The sequence below is a fragment of the Oncorhynchus tshawytscha genome, linkage group LG33 (genome assembly GCF_018296145.1).
Source record: "Oncorhynchus tshawytscha isolate Ot180627B linkage group LG33, Otsh_v2.0, whole genome shotgun sequence".
NCBI classification, from domain to species: Eukaryota; Metazoa; Chordata; class Actinopteri; order Salmoniformes; family Salmonidae; genus Oncorhynchus; species Oncorhynchus tshawytscha.
Window position 1 is genome coordinate 6,038,508 of NC_056461.1, and position 26,504 is coordinate 6,065,011.

Here is a 26,504-nt window from a genome sequence, read left to right on the forward strand (position 1 = left end):
CTTATTTGTTTAACACTTTCTTTCTGAATACATGATTCCGTATGTGTTATTTCATAGTTTGGATATCTAAAATAAAGAAAAAATAAAGAAAAATGAGTAGGTGTGAGTAGGTATGTACAAACTTTTGACTAGTACTGTACATTAAATCCTATTTGCACTGTCTTGCATCAGTCTATATTATGCATGGAGATATTGGCACAGAAAACCTCATTCATTTTCAGCTGAAACTGACATTAGGATGAGAAGCCCCGAGCGACCATTGCAAGGCAAGGCTGCCAATGTTATTTATGACAGCAATGTGAATTTTTAAGGGAGTTGTGCTAGTCTCCTCTGAAAACTTTACGAGGGTTTTTCTGTACTTACCATTACAGTAAAAAAAAAAATAATAATTCAACAAGATGAACAACCCTGCATGGCAGTCTTAGTGGAGAATGTGCAGTATATTATGCACATACCGTACACTGGGGTTCATAACCTTTGGGTTGCTAGACTTTCTTGTTATGTGCCACCCCGACCTAAAACCCTACTTTCCTTTTTGCCTTAAGTAAACCTTTTGTCTTACGTAACCAAACTGAACATATCCAACTAATTTGAGTGAACCGGATTTACATTTACTATGTTACGTCTAGTCTATGAGATCAGGCTGAGGAAATTCCCCTGGACCCAAAGCTAATAAGTCAGCTGACCTCTACTGACTCTGGCATTATCTTAAGACTGACACATTTCCCTGGAAGCCAGTGCCGTACCTTAGTTAAAACAAGCAGCTACTGTAACGGATTGTCATAGGTCAAAATGAAACAAATTGGTGAATGTCAAGTACGTTTGGCCCAGGAGTTTAATTGTGTTGGCTATTCCTTACAAGACATGCCGTTTAAATAGACTAGAGTTCCACTCTGCTAAGCCATAGACTACAGAGGCTCTCCGCACAAACAAGTATGATGGGTAGTATCCCTGTACAAGACAAGGATATTATTACATTTGTGGAAAATAACTTCGAAGCTTAGCTTCGCCACAAGCGATGTATCCCCGACTTTGGTTTTCATAACAGTGTTATTAATGTCAACGGGAAAAGCCTGACTTGTAACAAACTGTCCTTCCTTGTCTTTGAGTAATGGTATGACATAGGACTCATAGAGAGAGCAGTAGAGGGGCAGGGCTCTCCAAGTGGGTTGGTCCTCTTGGACTCCAACCAACTCAATTGCCTTGCTGTGAACGATTCTCTTACCTCACAGGAAGCTTTTCAGTCGTGGCAAAAACATGCCCCACAAGATTCCACTTCGCAAAGCAAGGGTGTATTTACTTGCATCTAAGACATATTTGATTATCCTGTTGTCTAGGTTACACAAAGCACACAATGAGTAGTCTCAGAGTTGCCTGTAATTACAGTTTTGAGAACAGCCTCTCTCCCTCCTCCAAGGCTTTAATGTGCAGAATGAATACACTTAACGAGGGAACCAGCCTTCTGGCTTATTCTTCTTCACACATGTGGACACAGATATCATCAAATATAGTCCATGCTTATAGGCTGTCCTGTACTTAATCATCATTACAAGTCTTGAACTCCTGAACTCAGATTTATGACCACAAATGACTTAATCTCTCTGATTATAATTACTAGTCTGTAATTATTTGGTTATTACTCAGCGTGACTAATTTTGTGTTGAGAAATTTGATGAGCGACAATCAGGAGGAGTTACACTGTTTATGTAAAAACCTACAAACAGAACATACTGGGTCAATATCTATGTATTTATTATGAGGCCATATGAATGGATTTACTAAAGGGGAATTTAGCATGTTATCCACATGACATTAAAGTTCACAACAGTTTGAACCTAAACCTCCTCACAGAAATGTGTCTGTCAGAGCATGCACACTAGCTACCTCCCTCTGGGTTTGAATCCATTGCCAGGAGAGGTTGCTGCTGTAGGAATGGGAGTGGCCTGACGTATGCCTGGCCTGACACTCAAATATAATAAAGAAAAGCACATGAGCCCTCATCAGAGCCCCTCACATGAGCACAGAGCGAATACCAGACTATCTTATGTAAGTATTGCCAGAAAAAGGCGGATTGTAGGTAAATGCCAGTAAAATACAACACAAAATTTGGAAAATCAGACACAGTCATCGTCATTGTCAAGTTCTTAGTGTTTTGAGACATAGATGGTAGAACAATTTTACATTGATTTATACTAATCAAAGCCTTTTCTCCAAAACTATTGTTGTCGTCCTCTGCATTTCAAATCAGACAGAGTCAAAAAGCCTTCTTCAAGTTCATGGGCAGTAATAGCAGAATGCAGAAACTGCCCATGATCCACCAAAAGGACTGTGCAGTGAGGAGAGGTCGGTTGAGGAGGGGGATACTATAGTGGGTGACATGAAAGAAAGAAGAAGGGGGAGAAGAGAAGTGTGGATGAGTAGCAGAAGAGAAGGAGGAGTGTCTGGGTCGCTTCCATCAGGAATCGTCTCCATGTCTGGTCTCCTGGAACGGGGTTGGGGAGCTCCAGCACTCCAAATGAGAGAGAGAGAGAGGGCTAAAGCAAAGTTGCAATCTCTCTCTGCTGGAGAAATCACAGGACTGTGCTCATCAGACATAAACATGTCACCATGAAACTAGGTCACCCCCCTCTCCTCTCCACAGATCAACCAGAGGGATCCAAAATCCAGCACTGTCGCTAGTTAAGTAGCCAGCTTCACTCCATCGCGACCTTCACCTGTGTACTTTGGTGCAGCACCTCCACATATGACATGGCCCACTTTCGCCCCTGCACTGTCTTTCTCTGAGAGGCTTGTAAAGATGGTGGAGGAGGCATACTCAATCTTCTTTTCTCCTCTGTCTTTTTCTCCCCTCCCCCCGCCTTCACCGCCACCCCTTTAACAGGCATTCCAGACAGGCCAGTGCTACTGTGGTGTGGAAGGAGAAGGAGAAAGAGAAGGGGGGGGCAGAGCGAGGCTGTGATCATTGGAGAGGTCATAGATCTCAGAGGAACTGCCTGGGGAGGGAGAAGCAGTGGCACGCACATGGGCTGGGAAGGGACTCTGCTGAGGCTGGAAACAGCAGAATAAACGCAGGCACTATTTTTAGTAGACTCAAACCAGATATCCAGACTCCAGTAAAAAAGTTTTACATTTGGACCATTACAATTCAACATTTGGATCTTTATACAATAAGTTGATATGAGTGAATCAGTTAGGCCTTGGTTATTGTGGTGGCAGGGTAGCCAAGTGGTTAGATTGTTGGACTAGTAACCGGAAGGTTGCAAGTTCAAAACCCGAGCTGACAAGGTACAAATCTTCTGCCCCTGAACAGGCAGTTAACCCACTGTTCCTAGGCTGTCAGTGAAAATAAGAATTTGTTCTTAACTGACTTGCCTAGTTAAATAAAGGTAAAATTAAATTGAATGATATTCAAGCATTTTTGGACCCATGTACAGTACCTTTGCCTTTTGTTCACATAATTAGGATTTGACTTCTATTAATATTTTACTTTGTAGAGTTCGACATTGAAATCCAATCATCCTTGAACTCTGCCTCACGGCTCCAGAGGCATTATATATTTTACACTCCAGTGTTTCGGCAAAATATTTTCTCAGCAAGCTCCACTCCAATTCATTACTGTAATCCATAAATTATGTTAAAGGTCTTTGTTGGAGTAGCCCCATAAATCCAAGACAGAAGGTGGAAGTTACAAGCTTGTGAGGGAAGCTGAACATCTGGCATCAAACAAACCTCGAGCTCCTTTTCATCCTCTTGCTTGTTTGAAATGGCTGTTTTCATCATTCCCTTTTTGATAGAAAATATGGAGCTTTATTGCAACATGTTTCAAGGGCTTATTATGTGTGGCAATTGAGAAACACAAACATACACATACACATGCACCAACACACACACACACAGTAACAAGAGTTTTGGTTCAGCAAGGAAGCTGAATCTTTTAATATCAGCAACCACAGACCTCCTTGGACTACAAACGTATTTAGAAAACCAAAGCTCTTAGTCCTCACATGGAGAGACTTACTGAACAAAACTGTTTAGCTTTGCACATGTATACTTACACATGACTTACAATGGTTGACAACAATGTCTATTGCAGGTTTAAAATTCACATTGAACTCTCCTGTATTGCAGAACTGTGGGAAAGAAAAGTATCTAAAGCAACGTTTCCACTGGCACCTAAAATTAGGGAGAATTTCGAGCTGGTTCGAGGGAAACCCGGGATAGAGCAGCCCAGTTTCACAGCTGCTGCCAGCTCGATTAGAATTGGGGATGATGGCGCCGTTACTATGCAACCACCAGCTGATCACTGCTGGATGCCGACACAGCGTTCGGCCAGCTCGATTAGAATTGGGGATGATGGCGCCGTTACTATGCAACCACCAGCTGATCACTGCTGGATGCCGACACAGCGTTCGGCCAGCTCGATTAGAATTGGGGATGATGGCGCCGTTACTATGCAACCACCAGCTGATCACTGCTGGATGCCGACACAGCGTTCGGCCAGCTCGATTAGAATTGGGGATGATGGCGCCGTTACTATGCAACCACCAGCTGATCACTGCTGGATGCCGACACAGCGTTCGGCCAGCTCGATTAGAATTGGGGATGATGGCGCCGTTACTATGCAACCACCAGCTGATCACTGCTGGATGCCGACACAGCGTTCGGCCAGCTCGTCTGGGCTTGTTGCTGTTATAGCGCGTAGGCAAGCAGTCCTGAGGTACTTAGACATGACACGAATTACCACCATAGCTGAGTCTTTCATTCATTTTTGCACTACACAATAAACTTTTAGGAGAACAATCAGCCCTCAAATGCTAGCTACCTAACGTTAGCTAGAAAATCAGAGTTGAAACAAGCTAGCTAGCTAACGTGAGCCAGCATGGGTTTTAGCTGGCCTGGTCGTATCGAAAGCTACATCATATCAAACCTGCCGTCTGGTTAGCTAGCTCGCTAATATCCAATGTCATCGCTAGCAAGGTAGGAATTTAGCTATCCGGTTATGCTAGCGACAACGCTAACCGTTTAGCTAGCTAAATACAAGGCTGAGTCTGGGGTAACGTTAGTTATATCATGAGGGTGAGGGTGTGTGTAATTCTTCAACATCGTTCTAGCTAGCAACATTAGCGAAGCCAGCCGCAGTCACATATTGGCTACCTAGTAACTTGGCATAATTTCTGAAGGCAGTGGAAAGCGCATGTCGAGCTAGCCCACCAAGGCCAGCCCAACACGGGACTTCAAAGTGCCAGTGGAAACGGGGCTTAAGTATTTGTTATGTGAGCTTTAATTAATTAGAAATGCCAAACAAACACTTATATTGTTTGTGTTCATAAGTAGACGTGAGATTGATGTTCTTATGACGTTGATAACGCAGGTTCATTAAGTAAGGCTGGTCTGAATGGATAGCTCACTTTATTTCTTTCAGTAAGCACAATAAATTCACATAGAAGAGGTAGCAATGTGCATAGTGGGAATGCACAGTATATGTTTAGGTGTTTACAAACATGATCATAATCAGCAAAGCACCATGACTCACCTCTCTTCTATTAGCCACATGCGGAATATTATTTACCTATTAACCAGGTAGGCTTGTTGAGAACAAGTTCTCATTTATAACTGCGACCTGGCCAAGATAAAGCAGTGCTACACAAACAACACAGAGTTACACATGGAATAAACAAACATACAGTCAATAACACAGTAGAGAAAATAAGTCTATATATTGTGCTCTTACTTGCTGTAAAAATTACCGACAACCCTCCACCACCACATAAGGCCGGTCATTGGAAATCCTTACTCCCAGCAGGTGATGAAACACATTGGCTCTACTTTTAGAAATAAATACGCTTTTTTATTCAATTCTATTGTTCTCCAAGTGTTTCTGAATCTCCTCTCCTGCCATCAAAGCATCTGGCTCTGAGGACCATTCCTCAGAGATGAGGCCATTCCTCAAACTATTTGAATAATTGTTCATATTTGCATTTTGTCTCTGTTGTTCATTCTTCCATCGATTTAACTGATATTGTCAGAGATGTGTATAGGTGGCAGGGAAGTCAGGCGCAGGAGAGTCAACCGGAGTGTAAAATGGAGTCTTTTAATAAATGTCCAAGTAACATGCTCCATAACACTAAATAGAAAAATGAATACAAACAAATATGGGTACGAAGACCCGTCACGCACCTATACAAAAAACACAACACTGACAATAAACAATCTCTGACAAAGACATGAGGGGAACAGAGGGTTAAATACACAACAGGTAATGAATGGGATTGAAAACATCTGTGTGGGAAGACAAGACAAAACCAATGGAAAATGAAAAATGGAACAATGATGGCTAGAAGACCGGTGACGTCGAACGCCGAGCACTGCCCGAACAAGGAGAGGCAACGACTTCAGTAGAAGTCGTAACAGCGGGTAACCATATTTCACTGTGATTTTATTAAGACCCCGATAATCAATGCACGGGCGTAAACCGCCATCCTTTTTTTTCACAAAAAAAGAAACTCGAAGAGACGGGTGAAATGGATGGCTGAATGAACCCCTGATGCAGGGATTCAGAGACATATGTCTCCATAGCCCCCGTCTCCGCTGTACATGAAATTAGACCCATTAAATAACACAGTGGAGAAAAAGGTGGCTCTCCCTCACGCTTTGGAATGCTAATACAAAAGCGACACAAATCAAACTTTTATCAACCTTTCAAGTTGACGAGTAACAGTTTATTTATTAAAGCGAATCGATAGTGCATATCTACGCTATTTTTGGCTATCAGTTATGGAGACCAGCTTTGCTGGGGAGCTCCTCGGGCTAGAGGAGATTAATTGAGACTGGCAGAGAGCTCCAGCCAGTCTGTCTACAGTCAAAGAGCCCTTTCAGGCCAGGAGTGCCTCAATTTATAGCCTTGTATCTATTGTGAGCCTCTTTACAGGCATAGAAGAACTATACTGCTTTTCTTTTGATGATTTTGATATGTGGGGAAGATTAATAGGAATTATGTCTGTTTGTGGAGCTCTGTTGCGATATGCACGGACTTGCACAGGCTTGTGGCACTATATCTGACATTTTTTTTATTTTGGACTGTACAGCACAGTGTAAAAACAAATGCTACTCATAAAGATACTGCACATCAATGTTTTCTGTGGGACTATGTATATTAATGTATGGTATATAACAAGTGTTTGATTACTGCTTTTTTTGAAACAGGTTTTAAGAGATTTTGGTAATATGTTGTATTTTTTAAGTTCCTCTTCAACCTATGGAGATTACTACAGTGATAACATTGTTTTTTACGTTACTTAGAAATAGCTTTTCAACTGCATGGTGATTAGTGCTTTAGGTTATTACACAAAAACAGTCCCTCACGTGTTAATGCAATGTTGTTACTAGTTTTATTGGCGTTACTACATGGGCATAAACAATGTAATGCAAGGTGTTACTGAGATGGTGCATATCAATGGGATCAAGGGTTGGGGTTAATTCCACAAATTCAATTCTAATTCAATTCTCTCTCCCTGTAAATTCAATTTAATTCAATTCAAATTCCAGGTCAATAATTGAATTCACAGATAACTAAATTCCTCTTAATTCCAATGTTAGGTAAATTCCAAGAATTTAATTCCCAATTCAATATTACCCCCAACAATTTCACATATTCAATTCATTTCCGTCAGACTTTGAGGCTAATCATGTCACTGTTCAGAAAGCATAGCTATACTAGAAATATATAAATACATTCAAATTATTTAAAACAAATCCTGCAGTCATTATTCTTTTAACTAAGTGCAGTAATTCCATTAACTGGGAAATGTAAAAATTCAATTCCAAAGACAAAATATTTTTAGAATTCCAATTCTAAACAGTCTTATTCCAATTCCATAACTTAAAGTGTTGATATTCGAATTGAATTGAATGTAAATTATTCACTTCATGAGTAAATTCAAGAATTTTATTGGAATTCCACATTCGAATTGACCCAAACTCTGATGGGATCACCTGTAATTCACAACGAAATACTATAATGCTGTGTGTCGAGGTTCACCATGCAAGTTATATAGTAAGTGTGAAAGTAGAAAATCTTAATTATGTCTACTGTTTATATTTTAAACGTCAACTAAATGCACAGCTCAAAAGTGACACTCACTATGACAAACCAGTACAATACCAATAGATGCCCGATTGTGTTTTTACTCTCACAATGCTCTGAAGTGTATCAACCGTGACCTTGAGATTTTCTGCCACAGTTCAATGAACAATGACTCCCTCACATGAACAACAGCCAGTTAATCATGGATGCTTTGCCTAAATGCAAATGTTCATATAGTCAGTAGGGGTGTTGGAGATCATGCAGCAGCAAGGTGAACCGGTTTATATGTTGGAGAAGGAGATAGAAGTTTCAGTTGTGGAAGGAAACAACAACATTTGGAGAACTTTTCTCTTTCTCTCCATTTTGGGGTTTTGATATGCATTGGTGAGTGACGCATTTCATGTGTCTTTTGTCAATGTGCATTATAGGATTGGCCGTGTGAACATACTCAGCTTCTCAGCTCTTTTAAGCTATGCATTTAAAAATAAATAAGGCATGCATTTTCTGGGTGAAGCCTGCACGTTATCTTTTATTTATTATAATGCACCTGAAGTGAAAAAAGGTCTTATTGATCAACATTTGAGCCAGAGGGAATCTGTCAAATATAATGTGTATACTGTAAATAACATACAAATATGCAGTTAAGCTTACATTCTGCCAACTATGTGATTCCAACCTACTGTATGACAACACCAGACAATATTTTGTTCAAATAATATTTTTTTTCCTACAGGGCTGTTAGACGCTCAATTCTTAATTTGTTACCTTATGAGTTGTGTTTGATTGACATTCAGTAATAACACTTAACACTTATTAACACTAATCGTACTCATCAAAATGAGAATCAACGTATCGAAAGGCGACTTGCAGATTGTGGCAGCATATTTCTGTGGCCCACTTTGAGAGCATCGTTGAGTACCCTGTGACAGTTGGAGGTCTGAAAGCACTTACTGTACATTTCAATATCCTTCATTACCATACTAAAAAGTGCTGGTATGAAAGTCACCCAGTCTGATGGAGCATTTATGGTATGCCATGGTAATTCCCAGGTTCTGGGCCCAACCATGGCAAATCTGACCAAGCTGTGTAAAGTGATGTGAATAGACATGGTTGACAATGTTGTCAGTGAAATGCATCACAAATATGCCCCTGGGAATGTATCACCGTCCGTTGGCCATGATTATAGAAATATATATATGAGGCAAAAGCAGTTTAGGAACACACAGTAGTTCCTTTCTATGGCTTTAGTCTTGAGCAATAGTGTTACTACATCTGAACCCAATATGATACACATCTGCCAACAGTAACATTCTGTAAATGGGAACTGATTTTTACAAGCTTCAAAGATGCCACAAAAACAGAGTGGGATAGGGCCTGAGTGAAAAGCTATATTGAATGCTCTCCTTAACGACTGTGGTTCTTATACATAGAGGGCTTCATTAGAATTCAAAAGAGATAAATAGCGTAGCTGGCGAGGAAAAAAATAAACAATGTGAAAGTGTTTGAAAAATGTGCCTGGCTTTAGTGTGTTTTAATGCTTGCAATATACATATTCAGAAAGGCTTATAGAAGAGAGGGGATGGGGCAACTGTTTTGGTCTATTATAGTTAATCATATGGGGTAGTGAGGAGTAAACAAAAGGCATCACTTACTTCAAATCCATCCATTCAGTCATCATAAAAGGAACTGTTCCTCGATTTTGTCACGCTTATAGTCCTATACAGACTGTAGCAACAAACTAATAGGCTGTATATTCTGTCTTGAAAACAAAAAAACAGTATGACAAACTGCCAGTATTGGAAAGTTGTTCCAAAGTTCAAGTCAATAAAATACATTTCAGAGTTCATACTATTGTCATAAATGTATCATCACTGAAGTTACTTTGAAACTTTCACACTTTCGAGATACTGTATCTCTAACTTAATCTATTGGTGGCCATTATTGTCACATCCAGTGGAAATCTGACAGGCGATGAGAAAAACGGATGGATTTTGTAACACTATTGGCTAAGAGGCAGATTGTGCAAACGTAGGAGCTAGTCTAAGTCTGGAGACAGTGTTCTGCAGCGTCCTACATCTGAAATGTGGTTCAGGGATCTGGGGGAGGTGACTGACCTGAAGAGAATGTGTTTAAGAGCTGAAAGACATGCAGCTTTTAATAAGACATGGAGACAAGGAATTTGCTCTCTGGAATACTGGCGGGATGCATTTGAATTCAGAGACTTACCCACTGGGCACACACTGGATGAATCAATGTTGTTACGTTGAAACAATGTGGAATAGACGTTGAATTGACATCTGTACCCAGTGGATAGAGACTGGAGTTATTCCTTTGTTGATTGACCTGAATTAGAGTGTAAAGCATTTGCTTCACTGAGACGTCTGGAAATGGTTTGAAATGTCTCTTTCCACTGAGTAGGTAGTTAAGAGGAGAGTTGTTGCTCTAAGGAAAAAGTGTCATATTTAGCTTTGAATCAACCAACCAACCAGTTGCAGTGACCACTTTATCAGTTAGGAGAGAGGTGGAGATGTCATTGTATCAGGGCCCTAATGTTGAGATGATGATATAATGACAGGTTGGTATGCTCCATGAAAATAGAAGTTATAATTACCTGCTAAATACCCTCAGGTCGGGACTTGTACCAAAACATAACTGTATGGTTAATTTTTCTGTAAACCAAACCTGTCTGTGCTCTCTCTCCACTATAAAAATGTACCAAAACAGAACTGTATGGTTAATGTTTCTGTAAACCAAACCTGTCTGTGCTCTCTCTCCACTATAAAAATGTACCAAAACAGAACTGTATGGTTAATGTTTCTGTAAACCAAACCTGTCTGTGCTCTCTCTCCACTATAAAAATGTACCAAAACAGAACTGTATGGTTAATGTTTCTGTAAACCAAACCTGTCTGTGCTCTCTCTCCACTATAAAAATGTACCAAAACAGAACTGTATGGTTAATGTTTCTGTAAACCAAACCTGTCTGTGCTCTCTCTCCACTATAAAAATGTACCAAAACAGAACTGTATGGTTAATGTTTCTGTAAACCAAACCTGTCTCTCTCTCCACTATAAAAATGCACCAAAACAGAACTGTATGGTTAATGTTTCTGTAAACCAAACCTGTCTCTCTCTCCACTATAAAAATGCATAGCTAATTCAATAACATGTATTGCAATTTTCCTCTCTCAAGAAATATCATTACATAAGACATAACCTTGGCCAATTTGGTGCTTTTATAGATAGTATACAAAGCTGTACAACTTGCACTGTTTGCACAAGGTGGAATGTTTTTATTGTGTTTCTGTCTTAACCCTCAGCCTGAGTTGTCTGTTAGCACACATTTGAATAACCTCTTTATGTAACAGTTCCTTCGGACAGAAGCCCATGTCAGTGGCGTGTCCATTAAGAATGGAGATGTTCCCCATTTTGTCCACCGTGTCAGGCTCATTGTGAGCTGCTTTATGAACGGACTTCCCTACAGGCCCAAGAAATACCAGCTGGGTTTTGGTCAGCGTTTGGTACACTAATGGAAGGAAGCAATGCTTATAATATATGGTTCTTATAATATATGGTTCTTATAATATATGGTGCTTATAATATATGGTGCTTATAATATATGGTGCTTATAATATATGGTTCTTATAATATATGGTTCTTATAATATATGGTGCTTATAATATATGGTTCTTATAATATATGGTTCTTATAATATATGGTTCTTATAATATACGGTGCTTATAATATACGGTTCTTATAATATACGGTTCTTATAATATACGGTTCTTATAATATATGGTTCTTATAATATATGGTTCTTATAATATGTGGTTCAAATGAATTAAAAAATACTAAAAACCTGACAATATAACATTTTCACAGTTCAGTATTTAGGGCTGAAATTTGATATTTGTGTAGTTAGGACTTTTTTGACTAAAATGTAATAATTTGTCAGTATCAATACAATAATAGGCCTAGTACTTTTGAAGGTCCATGGCCTTTTCTACAGTCTTTACCTTTGGGGACTGGATACTGTGCTATGTAGCATCTGGTTAAATGTTACAAACTCTGACATTAGGAGATAGTATCCAATTGCATAATTGGCTTTTAGTGGCTCTGTGAACTTTAGTAGACCCATCTTGAAGATCATCAAACGTCAGTACTACCGAGTGGCGATCACAAGCACATCCACTATCTATCTGCTCTAGTAACCGACATCTATAGCAGACATTTCCAGCCTCCTCACAGCACTAAACAATAATGTTGACTTTCATAAATTCAGTATTATGTATTATTATTATAATGTTCTGTTATGGAACAGTTAATAGAACATACAGTATATACAATAGCCGATGGATAGCCAGGCCAGAGCCTGCATGATCCATTGTTTAATCATGGGTGGGTGAATGTAGGGATTATATGGTCTATATAATATCATTTTCCATCATCGTCGGCAACAGAACTCCAAGTCCTATCTGTGCTTCTCTACTGTGTATTCCCTGTTCATCCCAGAAAGGGGAGGAAATATTAGATTTGGTATGACTGTATGTACATTGTGGAATCATTTAATTCAATATTTGGATATTTGGATCACAGAGTTAAAGATACGTTATAATGGTTTTGTATCATTTCAGACAGTAGTTTTGAAAGTATGGGCTCACGAGGCAAAACGGGGGCCCGAAAATTGTGCACAACGTCATCCATTCGTATGATATGTTACATATGATATGTATGATACATATATGTAAATATATATATAATTGCAATTTGTATGATATGTTACAAATTCCAATTTGTACTTTATGTTATGAATTTGTAAGTCCCTGCATACCACTGCTGGCTTGCTTCTGAAGCTAAGCAGGGTTGGTCCTGGTCAGTTCCTGGATGGGAGACCAGATGCTGCTGGAAGTGGTGTTGGAGGGCCTGTAGGAGGTACTCTTTCCTCTGGTCTACACAAATATCCCAATGCCCCAGGGCAGTGATTGAGGACACTGCCCTGTGTAGGGTGCTGTCTTTCGGATGGGATGTTAAATGGGTGTCCTGACTCTGAGGTCATCAAAGATCCCATGGCACTTATCATAAGAGTGTTAAATTCCCAATCTGGCCCTCAAACCATCACGGTCACCTAATAATCCCCTGTTTACAATTGGCTCATTCATCCCCCTCCTCTCCCCTTGTAACTATTCCCCAGGTCGTTGCTGCAAATGAGAACGTGTTCTCAGTCAACTTACCTGGTAAAATAACGGATAAATAAATTAAATAAAAAAATGGACCCTGATCAATCTCATGAAATAACTAAGAGGAAATTTGAGATGACTTGGATTGCAAATGGCAAAGGCATTGATCAAGAGCCATGATTGTTATGGATAAATAAGATACGAGTGAACCTCCAGAGATGATTCCAGTAAAATAGACCAATTCACAACAATCACACACAGTAAGTCAAGAAGGTTTGAACAAGGTTCATACGATAAACCTTTAAAAAAACTTTTCATTTCCACAAACCCTGTGCTTTGGGAGAAGAGTGAAATGTTGTCCTTAAACCTTCCAAGCATTCCTAATTGCAATTTCAACATAGGCTCCACCATTCCTTGGCTGATATTATGACCAGTCTTGTCTCCTCTTCTTTAGGGGCCTATTCATGCACAAAGCTGCTTACAGCTCCTTTAGTGCTTCCTGGACAGTAGGCCTATACTTGCCATGGGATTTCTACCGGCCCAGCCCCCCCATAATTAGGCCACCCACAGTCATACGCCTGGGATTGTGTACTCTGAAAGATTCCTGTGAACTTCATATTGGAAACTGACTGATTGGGAAGAATGGAATTGAAGTAGGGGCTCTGCTGCTTTTCAATTAATGTACCATTGAATACATTTAGGTAGCTAGCACCTTGGAGTTTTCCTTGTTTGCTAATTTGATGAACACTGTATCTGAAGGAGAAACTCACTTTTTCAGTAGCAAGTTGCATTTTATTAGGCTATGACACAGGAATTCTCCATTTCTGATGAACAATCTGTGATTAACCTTTGTTAGGCTGCTATATCAATGTTATGAAGTGCATCAATGAATAGGGGAGACTATGTATTCACAATATAGCCTATTCAAATGCTACAGATGTGGATGAATATAATGAAGTGCGTTCCTGTTTATGAAAGGCTCCGTTATGAATCGTGCAGGCAGCAGCCCAGCTCTTTTGATTGAATTTGTGGTCCTTTAGATTTCCATGAAATTGAATCATTCTGATGAATAAAGTGTGACACAATTAAAGTGCATTAAATCCTACATTTTCAAGAATATTCCCTCAAAAGCTCTTCATCGTTTGGAGAAAGCAGCAAGAAAAGGGCTCTGGAAAGTCCCCTCTGTTGGTATGTTGTAAACCTAGATGGTTGTATGATGCTTTTTTTTTTTACAATAAATTCAATTAATGATTTATCTCTAGTTCTCCAGAAGCCTCTCCCATTTCTTGGGAAAATAAAACATGAATGTATGCCCATAATTTAGGATGAAACCACTTAGGTTTAATGAAATTTTGAGCAATTAAATGTGTACTAGGAGGATAAAGTGACCTTTTGAATTGAGCTTAACACATGTATGTTTTTCAGTGTAAAGGTATAGGAGATCCCCCCCCCCCCTCAGAAAAAAATCCTCTTGAAAACTAGATGTCACTATATATTATATATATATTTAATCTCAATAGGATTCACAAAAATACATAAAAACAAATATGTACAGTAATGGTAAATAGGCTAATCATCCCTAATGTGCTTCACAGCACTGCACAGAGTTTGGAAACAAAGTTTCCATGGACCTCTTTGGCACGCCTGTGCTTCAGCTACAATGGGAGTGGTTTTCATACCATAATGTAGCTAGTTCTCTTCTGCGGGCTGGGACCAATTAAGTAGCCTCTAGGCAACTTATTTGAAAACAAATTATTATCACTGTAAACTTATTAAAATGCAGAAAGCCAAATAATCTGAAAATAAACATTACCAGGTATTCTCATTCATTATTTGGGTCTATAGTGTCATGGACAGACAATATGACACTAGATAGTAAGAAACGTTATTCTGTTCACATGAAGTTATGTACATCTCTTACGGCGGTTATCCTTGCCTGCTAAGGTACAATCTCAATAACCACTCACAGTCCAAGCACTTTGTATGTTACCCAGGGGGAGCAGGAAGTCTTTGGTTTGATGATGCAGGTTTTGATTGACGTGCCAGTGTCACGCCAATAGAGTTAGGAATGATGGTGCTTTCAAGACAACTGGGGAAAAAACAAGGTCAAATCATGAATTCAGTTATCTTCAGATCGGAACGTTGCAGCTCTAGAAAGATACCCAAGTTCTCAACATGGAATTCCGAGTTGAATGACTGTTCCAAAAACAAAAGTGTCTACAAAGGCACTGAAGTCTAAGATTTACTAGCTCCGAGTTCCCAGTTGTTTTGAATGCGGCATTAGAATCATTATTGGGGGATGAGGAGGACCTCCATGGACCATTTTTGTCCAGAAATCATTTAGACATTCATTGCATTTAATTTAAAAAATATATATTTAACTAGGCAAGCCAGTTAAGAAAAAATCTTACTTACAATGACAGCCTACCAGGGAACAGTCTTGTTCAGGGGCAGAATGACAGTTTTTTACCTTGTCAGCTCAGGGATTCGATCCAGCAACCTTTCGGTTACTGGCCCACTGCTCTAACCACTGGGCTGCCACCACAATGTTGTAAAGCTGCACTCTGATAGTCGGGAATCAAGTTCAGGGAGTGAGTAAATGTAATTAATAAATGAAACGCGTAACAAACAGCGCACTGACATGGAACAGGAACAGAAACAATGACGACTGGGAACCCCCCCCAAAGGGGAGTGACTTATACAGGGCAGGTGATCAAGGAGGTGAAGGAGTCCAGGTGAGTGTCATTATGAGCTAATGCGCGTAACGATGGAGACAGGTGTGCGCCATAAAGAGCACCCTGGTGACCTAGAGTGTCACGCCCTGGTCGAAGTATTTTGTGTTTATAATAAATAAGTAATAAATATGATAGTCAGTCAGTTTAAAAGAGGTTAAGGGTACAAGACTGTGTCATAAACATTAAAACAGGTCTGTACCCAAACAACCTGAACTTCTACTTTTAGTGGCGCAGTGGTGCGCACGGTGTCCCCAGTGCAGGTGCATAGCCCGTTGCGGTATATTCCAGCTCTGCGTATCGGCCGGGCTAGAGTGGGCATCGAGCCAGGTAAGGTTGGGCAGGCTCGGTGCTCAAGAGCTCCAGTGCGCCTGCACGGTCCGGTCTATCCAGTACCACCTCCACACACCAGCCCTCCGGTGGTAGCTCCCCGCACCAGGCTTCCTGTGCGTGTCCTCGGTTCAGTACCACCAGTGCCAGCACCATCAGGCCATTGCCGGCTCCAGCGCTGCCTTTCTCCTCTCCTGCGCTGCCAGAGTCTTCCGCCTGTTCAGCGCAGCCAGAGCCTTCCTCCTCTACAGCGCTGCTTGAGTCTCCCGCCTGTTCAGCGCAGCCAGAGCTGCCAGCCTGCATGGAGCAGCCAGAGTTGTCAGTCTGCATGAAGCAGCCAGAGCTGCCAGTCTCATGGAGCAGCCAGAGCTCTGTCTGCATGGAGCAGCCAGAGATGTCAGTCTGCATGGAGCAGCCAGAGCTGTCAGTCTGCATGGAGCAGCCAGAGCTGTCAGTCTGCATGGAGCATCCAGAGATGTCAGTCTGCATGGAGCATCCAGAGTTGTCAGTCTGCATGGAGCAGCCAGAGTTGTCAGTCTGCATGAAGCATCCAGAGATGTCAGTCTGCATGAAGCAGCCAGAGCTGCCAGTCTGCAAGGAGCTGCCAGTCTGCACGGAGCTGTCAGTCTGCACGGAGCTGCCAGTCTGTAAGGAACTGCCAGTCTGTAAGGAGCTGCCAGTCTGTAAGGAGCCGCCAGAGCTGCCAGTCTGTAAGAAGCAGCCAGAGCTGTCAGCCTACATGGAGCAGCCAGAGCCGCCAGTCAGCGTGGAGCAGCCAGAGCCGCCAGTCAGCATGGAGCAGCCAGATCTTTCAATCTGCCAGGATCCGCCAGTCAGCCAGACTCTTCCAGATCCGCCAGTCAGCCAGACTCTTCCAGATCCACCAGTCAGCCAGACTCTTCCAGTCAACCAGACTCTTCCAGATCTGCCAGTCAACCAGACTCTTCCAGATCTGCCAGTCATCCAGACTCTTCCAGAACTGCTAGTCAACCAGACTCTTCCAGATCCGCCAGTCAGCCGGGATCTGCCAGAACTGCCAGTCGGCCAGGATCTGCCAGTCGGCCAGGATCTGCCAGTCGGCCAGGATCCGCCAGTCGGCCAGGATCCGCCAGTCGGCCAGGATCCGCCAGTCGGGCCAGGATCCGCCAGTGCTTCCTCTCACTCCCGAGCTTCCTCTCACTCCCGAGCTTCCTCTCACTCCCGAGCTTTCTCTCACTCCCGAGCTTTCTCTCACTCCCGAGCTTTCTCTCACTCCCGAGCTTTCTCTCACTCCCGAGCTTCCCCTCAGTCCCGAGCTGCCTCAGTCCCGAGCTGTCCTTCAGTCCCGATCTGCTCCTCAGTCCAGTGGGGTTCTGGGTGAGGACTACTAGGCCATGGTCGGCGGCGAGGGTGGACTATCCAGGGACGCGAGGAGAGGGGACTAAGACATTGACTGAGTGGGGTCCACGTCCCGCGCCGGAGCCGCCACCATGGACAGACGCCCACCCGGACCCTCCCTATTGTTTTGAGGTGCGTTCGGGAGTCCGCACCTTAGGGGGGGGGGGTTCTGTCACACCCTGGTCGAAGTATTTTGTGTTTATCTTTATGTATTGGGTCAGGCCAGGGTGTGGCATGGGTTTTTGTATGTGGTGTGTATATATTGGGATTGTAGCTAGTGGGGTGATCTAGCAAAGTCTATGGCTGTCTGGAGTGGTTCTCAATCAGAGGCAGGTGTTTGTCGTTGTCTCTGATTGGGAACCATATTTAGGCAGCCATATTCTTTGAGTTTGTCGTGGGTGATTGTCCTTAGTGTCCTTGTTCCGGTCTATGTGTTAGGTTACACAAGTATAGGCTGTTTCGGTTTTCGTTACGTTTATTGTTTTTTTTGTAGTGTTTGTATTTAGATTCGTGTTACGTTCGTTCATTAAACATGGATCGCAATCTACACGCTGCATTTTGGTCCGACTCTCCTTCACACCTGGAAAACCATTACATAGAGGCCGGAGAGGGCGCACACATGACAATTGTAGTAACTGCGCTCTCTAGGGTTGCTATTTTCTGGAGTTTTATCGTGTCAATTAATTTGACATTCCTGGATTAGTCATTATAAGTAATAAATATGATAGTCAGTCACTTTAAAAGAGGTTAAGGGTACAAGACTGTGTCATAAACTTTAAAACAGGTCTGTACCCAAACAACTTGAACTTCTACTTTTAAAAATCCACCTCTCTAACAACAAGTCTCTCACCATTGCCGCCTGCTATAGACCACACTCTGCCCGCAGCTGTGCTCTGGACACCATATGGGAACTGATTGTCCCCCATCTATCTTCAGAGCTCGTGCTGCTAAACGACCAAAACTGGAAACATGCTTAACACCCCAGCCATCCTACAATCTAAGCTTGATGCCCTCCATCTCACACAAATTATCAATGAATCTACCAGGTACCACCCCAAAGCCGTAAACACGGCCACCCTCATAGATATCATCCTAACCAACTTGCCCTCTAAATACACCTCTGCTGTTTTCAACAAAGATCTCAGCGATCACTGCCTCATTGCCTGCATCCGTAATGGGTCAGCGGTCAAACAACCTCCACTCATCACTGTCAAACGCTCCCTGAAACACTTCAGCGAGCAGGCCTTTCTAATCGACCTGGCCGGGGTATCCTGGAAGGATATTGATCTCATCCCGTCAGTAGAGGATGCCTAGTTATAAAAAAAGCCTTCCTCACCATCTTAAATAAGCATGCCCCATTCAAGAAATGTAGAACCCGGAACAGATATAGCCCTTGGTTCTCTCCAGACCTGACTGCCCTTAACCAACACAAAAACATCCTATGGCGTTCTGCATTAGCATCGAACAGCCCCCGTGATATGCAACTTTTCAGGGAAGCTAGAAACCAATATACACAGGCAGTTAGAAAAGCCAAGGCTAGCTTTTTCAAGCAGAAATTTGCTTCCTGGGACACTGTAAAGTCCATGGAGAATAAGAACACCTCCTCCCAGCTGCCCACTGCACTGAGGATAGGAAACACTGTCACCACCGATAAATCCATTATATTTGAGAATTTCAAGAAGCATTTTTCTACGGCTGGCGATGCTTTCCACCTGGCTACTCCTACCCCCATCAGCACTGCACCCCCCACAGCAATTCGCCCAAGCCTTCCCCATTTGTCCTACTCCCAAATCCAGTCAGCTGGAAAATCTGGACCCCTACAAATCAGCAAGGGCTGGACAATCTGGACCCTTTCTTTCTAAAATTATCTGCTGAAATTGTTGCAACCCCTATTACTAGCCTGTTGAAACTCTCTTTCGTGTCGTCTGAGATTCCCAAAGATTGGAAAGCAGCTGCGGTCATCGCCCTCTTCAAAGGGGGGGACACTCTTGACCCAAACTGCTACAGACCTATATCAATCCTACCCTGCCTTTCTAAGGTCTTTGAAAGCCAAGTCAACAAACAGATTACCGACCATTTCGAATCCCACCATACCTTCTCCGCTATGCAATCTGTTTTCAATTCTGGTCATGGGTGCACCTCAGCCACGCTCAAGGTCCTAAACGATATCTTAACCGCATCAATAAGAAACAATAGTGTAAAGCCGTATTCATTGACCTGGCTCTTTCGACTCTGTCAATCACCACATCCTCATCGGCAGACTTGATAGCCTTGGTTTCTCAAATGATTGCCTCGCCTGGTTCACCAACTACTTCTTTGATAGAGTTCAGTGTGTCCGGGCCTCTGGCAGTCTCTATGGGGGTGCCACAGGGTTCAATTCTTGGACCGACTCTCTTCTCTGCATACATCAATGATGTCGCTCTTGCTGCTGGTGAGTCTCTGATCCACCTCTACGCAGACGACACCATTCTGTATGCTTCTGACCCTTCTTTGAACACTGTGTTATCAACCCTCCAGACTAGCTTCAATGCCATACAACTCTCCTTCCGTGGCCTCCAATTGCTCTTAAGTTAAACTAAATGCATGCTCTTCAACCGATCGCAGCCTGCACCTGCCCGCCTGTCCAACATCACTACTCTGGACGGTTCTGACTTAGAATATGTGGACAACTACAAATACCTAGGTGTCTGTTTAGACTGTAAACTCTCCTTCTAGACTCACATCAAACATCTCCAATCGAAAGTTAAATCTAGAATTGGCTTCCTATTTCGCAACAAAGCATCCTTTACACATACTGCCAAATATACCCTCGTAAAACTGACCATCCTACCGAGCCTTGACTTTGGCGATGTCATTTACAAAATAGCCTACAATACCCTTCTCAATAAATTGGATGCAGTCCATCACAGTGCCATCCGTTTCGTCACCAAAGCCCCATATACTACCCACCACTGCGACCTGTACGCTCTCGTTGGCTGGCCCTCGCCAAACCCACTGGCTCCAGGTCATCTACAAGACCCTGCTAGGTAAAGTCCCCACTTATCTCAGCTCACTGGTCACCATAGCAGCACCCACCTGTAGCACGCGCTCCAGCAGGTATATCTATCTGGTCACCCCCAAAACCAATCCTTCATTTGGCCGCCTTTCCTTCCAGTTCTCTGCTGCCAATGACTGGAACAAACTACAAAAATCTCTGAAACTGGAAACACTTATCTCACTCACTAGCTTTAAGCACCAGCTGTCAGAGCAGCTCACAGATTACTGCACCTGTACATAGCCCATCTTTAATTTAGCCCAAACAACTACCTCTCCCCCTACTGTATTTATTTATTTTGCTCCTTTGCACCCCCATTATTTCTATCTCTACTTTACACATTCTTCCACTGCAAATCTACCATTCCAGTGTTTTACTTGCGATATTGTATTTACTTTGCCACCATGCCTTTTTTTGCCTTTACCTCCCTTTTCTCACCTCATTTGCTCATATTATATATAGAGTTATTTTTCTACTGTATTATTGACAGTATGTTTGTTTTACTCCATGTGCATCTCTGTGTTGTTGTATGTGTCGAACTGCTTTGCTTTATCTTGGCCAGGTCGCAATTGTAAATGAGAACTTGTTCTCAACTTGTCTACCTGGTTAAATAAAACAAGGACTGTGTACATATCTGGCTATGCTGGCAAAATCACTACATATCCCATCGAGCCAAATGGGGGATGTTGCCCGTTGTCACAGTTCCAAGACCAGACAGAAACGTCCAGCTAACCCTACGCCAATGACACCGGTGGATCGCAAAACTGAAATTGGATCTGCGTTAAGTAGCAACGATATCCTTTGCCACCGTCGTTTTATGACAGGTATCTCGAACCAGTCATGACTATTTAACAAAACAATAAATAATTTTCAAGTTTCTTTCCAGAAAATGTCTTAGTCACATGATTATATAACTAGCAAAGGAGTTTTCAAGTTAAGGTTGCAATATTTATGAAGTTTGGCAATGAGGATGAAAACTAGCATAGTTCAGCCAGAGACACTAGAGAAAGGAGGAGATAGGAATCCTACTGGGTAATGAATGAAGGAAATTTTAACGCCCCACCCAGCAGACTGTCGCCCAATCGCATTCACGTTGTCATGATATGTCACGTGGTTGTTAAGCTAATCGTCACATATTCCTTTCTCAAAGTCAGGGTATTATGGTACGTTCAAGACAACTGGGAACTCAGGATAAAACTAGGTCAAATCTTGACGTCAGTGATCTTCATGTTGGAAAGACAGAGGTCTAGAAAGAGGCCCAAGTTCCCGACTTGAAATTCTGAGGTGGATGACCATTCAAAACGATTTTCCGAGTTGGAAATAGTTTTTTTTCAAGATTTGTAATGTCGTTCTTCTTGTTCACAAAATTCACTCCCATTCTCTACTTGAAGAAGAGCTCTCCTTGTCACAGAATGCACAGCGTGGGCTTCGTACACAATGGCCATTAATACAATTCCAATGTAGTTTCCCATCTCCTCAAAAGTATCGAGCTTGGGCCTTATGCACACTAGGCTAACTCAGGTGACAGATTGTCGTTTTTAATGCCCTGATATCAGGAGCTGGAAGCGAAAAGTGTGATAAAACAATTCAGAAACTGAAACGAATAAATCAGATTACTTATATTTAAAGAGAGCAAATCAATATATAACACCGAAATCAGCTGTAACTGTCAATAGTAAAACAAATCAGAGTCTCTTCCCGACAAAGTCATGTTAGGATATATCAGTTATCCTTTTTGAGCTTTTGTGCCGAATCCACTGAGGTGTTTCAGTTGCCACGTGTATGGTCATGTGGCATCAATGTGTAGGAGGGAGTTTCCAAGATGTGGGAAGTGTGCAGAAGGGCTTGGGACAGAGGATTGTGTAGTTTCGGTGGAAAAAGTTGTGTGTGTCAAATGTAGGGGTACCCATGTTGTTGGGGATTGTAAGTGTCTGGTGTGAGTGAGGCAGGTTGAGGATGCCAGAGTCAGAGTAGTGCAAAAGGCGTCATATGCTGAGGCAGTGAAGAAAGTAGAGGAGGATTGGTCAAGGGTGAGGTGTCCTAAGAGGATACCTGTGGGAAGTAGATCTGTGCCAGCAGTAAGGGAAAAGCCAAAACGTGAGACAGTATGTTTCAGTAAGGTTGGCTTCTTAATGTTCATAGCAATGGTTATCAACTGTACCGCAGAAATTGAACATGAATCACAGAAAATATATGTTGTGGTGGATGCTGCAGAGAAGTACTTGGGGGTATGAGATTTGGCTTTGAAAGAGTTACAGGGTGTGTTGAGTGTGGTATCCCATTCTCCCAGGACGGTGCAGGAGTGCAGGAGCAGATAGGGTCAAAGTAATGGAATGGGGTAGTGGGATATTTTGGCAGTAGTGGTGCGTGGGTTAAATCACTGACGAAGCCAAGCCAGAAAAATAAAGCCATATTAGAGAACCTACAATATGTATTATGATAATTGCGTTTGCTCTATAACCTGTTAGTTCATATGCCTTGCCACCGTGATATATAGGCCTAAAGGCCGACATAATAAGAAGACACAGTGGCAGAATAAATTCAAACACACCTTTGTTTCATCACAAAACCAGAGAGCAACATCTGTCCAGTGGAGTCCACAAAGCATATTGTACGTAGCAAACAGTTAAATGACCTAAAGCATGGTCAATCAAGTTCATGTTTTCAACATTTTCGGACTACTAAACAACTATTGATTTAGAACATTTAGATTTAGAACCGGAGAGTTGCCCCAAATCGCAAAAAAAAACAGGAGCTAGTTCCACTATTCCAGCACCATTTCAACATCATCAAATCCCCTATGCATTAATTGAAGGAAAACACAGAGACGAAATATATTATTCTTAAGATATTATTTTATATGTATTTTGTATTTATTTTTTGTCCATTTTTTGGGGAAGTCTGGCTTCCCTTGGCATCCACGAATACACACCACTGGTTTTAATGAATGTAGCTTGGCAGGGTGTTTTTTCCTATTCCCCTTTCCCATTTTGTATCACAAAGTATAATGAATTTATACTATAGTCCAGTTGGGGCGGTAATGGATATTGGATGCCAACCGCCGTTAAACCCCACCGAAGAAGAAGAGTCCTCCTCCTCCTCACCACTATGGTCACACCACTGACCTGCCTCTCGGAAAAGCACGGAACCTCGCTGAAATGTGTACGTGAACTTGCTCTCGTATATCGATAGAGTACAAATCGGAGCTTTAGCAAAGAAGATTACAACCCACCTTTTAAGTCATGGATTAATTTTTGTCGATTGATCGACAACTTTATCGGTACTTCCAGAGGCTTTTTGGCTTTGTCTGGCTAACGTAACGAGGTATATTTTGGGGATAGGAGTATAACTGTGTGGGCACACGGGAAGGAAGGAGGATTCATCCGATTCGCCCCAACCTGGGCTTCATGCATGTGAGTCGTCCTCTCAACCTGGGCTTCATGCATGTGAGTCGTCCTCTCAACCTGTATGTTTAGCTAGCTAGCCATGATGTAGGCTAGCACGTTAGCAATGCATACAGGCTAAATACTGTGCTACCGTCAGCATTATCGTAGCGCTTTACTTGCAACGAATTATGTGCATTTAACATTGGCTTAGCGTATAACGCTATATTGTTAAAGAAAGTAGTTCACGTTAGATAGCTAGCAAGTTCAGTTAACGTTAGACATTTCGATTGGTCGTCGTCAGCCATGCAACACAGCTAGCTAAACGTTAGTAATAATGCAATGTCACGTTATTCATGTTAATGAGCTGTCAACAGGCCAGGCGTCATTTGAGCCTAAAGCCCATTGTCTGTGGTAAAACTAGCACTACGTGTCGGTAGGTAGTTCCAGTATATAACGTGAATCAGCCAGATAGTTTACCAAAGCTGCACTGGTATTGCTTGTTGTAGCCTCACATTGTAACTGGTGCGAACGATATGGTGTTTTATTGGCATTCATCGTGGATGAAAAGCATGACCAAAATGTGTTTTGTTGTTGTTTCCGTTCCATCTCAGACATTATGTAAACGTAAACCTTTTAATTAGTTAGTTTATAACTTATATTTTGGTGCTCATTCAACCACTGTTTGTTTGAATATTGGGTTTATTCAGCAGAACTAATCATGTTGACACTAGTGAGGAAACCACCATATGACAGTGTTGGGTAATTGTTGCTGGTTCCTTTCTTGTAAATGTAGCCACCACCACTAATCTGTACTTGATAATAAAGTATTGTCTTACGCAACATGTTGCAAATGGCTTCTTCTGCTCTGTATTGCAGGTCAGAGGTACATTCTCAAGGCTACTGCTGCAGGCCATATACTGATGGAAACACACTGCCAGAGGCACCACAGGGGTGCTTTTGAGAATGACCTAAAGACCAGTTTTAAAAAAACATAATCACCCAGAGAACTATTGAGGACTAGAACGTTCAATACGTGTTGTGTTTCTTTTTTGGCCCGAAGTGTGTTTGCTCAGTTAATACATTCTCAGAAAAACAAGAAGAGTAACCAATTGGTGGGACCTGCCCGAACAAGTTATTCACACAGTGTTTATTTTCTAAAGAAATAACAGCCCTGTGGAAAAAAAAGTAATCAAGATGGCTGCGGAAGGATATCAGTACAGGGCACTTTACGACTACAAGAAGGAGAGAGAGGAGGACATTAACCTCCATGTGGGGGACATCTTAACAGTGACCAAAGGGGCCCTGGGGGCTCTCGGGTACAGCGACGGCCTGGAGGAAAGGCCCGAGGACATTGGCTGGCTGCCTGGCTTTAATGAAACCACTCAGGAAAAGGGGGACTTCCCTGGGACATATGTGGAGTTCATTGGGAAGAAGAGGATCTCTCCTCCCACTCCCAAGCCGAGACCCCCCAGACCCTTACCCATGGCCCCGGGCTCTTCCAAGGCTGACTCTGGTGATGAACAAGGTGAGTTATTAACAGTCTGCCTTCTTCAACCAAACCCCAATACCATGTTTCTGGTACCAGGTATTGGGATGCAGTTGTTTGTTTGTACAGTACTAAACAAAACGATGTTCAGTGTAAAAAAAACAAAGCTATTAAACAATTTCAAACCGCATGGGTATTTTTTAAAATATATTTTAAAAAATGTACATGCCCCCCACACCCACAGGTTTTGATTGAGTAGGCCCCACGCAGTTAAGCCAAACTTTTCTCCTGCATTAACAGCCAGTTGCTGAAACACAATGACATTCCAAAGACTAATCCACCATTGGTTTGCAGCCAAGCTGACATGTAAACCCTGCGGTGAAGGAATGGTTCATCTTTCATACAGACTAATCTCTTGGTAACATGACCAATGAGTTTGATACATCACCCCTTACAAACCCTTTTGTTAGATTTAATCTAAGATACTTTTTCACCCACAAAGCAAATCCAGATGGTAGGCTGCTTTGTGAATACCCTACCCCTAAATTGAGTGTTCAATCATCCCTCAGTGGTATACAGTGCATTAGGAAAGTATTCAGACCCCTTGACCTTTTCCACATTTTGTTATGTTATAGCCTTATTCTAAAACTGATTAAATTGTTCAAACCCCCCGCTTATACACAATACCCCATAATGACAAAGAAAAAACTGTTTTTTAGAAATTTTGGCAAAGTTATAAAAATGTATATTTTTAAATAACATTGTATTTGTCACGTGCCGATACAACAACCTTTTACATAAGTATTCAGACCTTTTACTCAGTACTTTGTTGAAGCACCTTTGTCAGTGATTACAGCCTTGTCTTCTTGGGTATGACGCTACAAGCTTGGCACACCTGTAT

At 42.1% G+C, this 26,504-nt stretch overlaps 1 protein-coding gene across 2 annotated transcripts in view; it reads left to right on the forward strand.

Annotated features, from left to right (window-relative positions):
* The first annotated feature begins 23,818 nt into the window (after positions 1–23,818).
* LOC112230790 (phosphoinositide-3-kinase, regulatory subunit 1 (alpha)) overlaps positions 23,819–26,504 on the forward strand; it is a 50,531-nt gene continuing 47,845 nt past the window's right edge. The window contains exons 1-2 of one of the 2 annotated variants that reach the window (XM_024397085.2): positions 23,819–24,177; positions 24,994–25,642. In XM_024397085.2, the coding sequence (XP_024252853.2) occupies positions 25,312–25,642 (331 nt within the window). In that variant the 5' untranslated portion in view covers positions 23,819–24,177; positions 24,994–25,311. The remainder of the gene's footprint in view (positions 24,178–24,993; positions 25,643–26,504) is intronic. The other variant, XM_042311618.1, reaches the window with a different exon arrangement.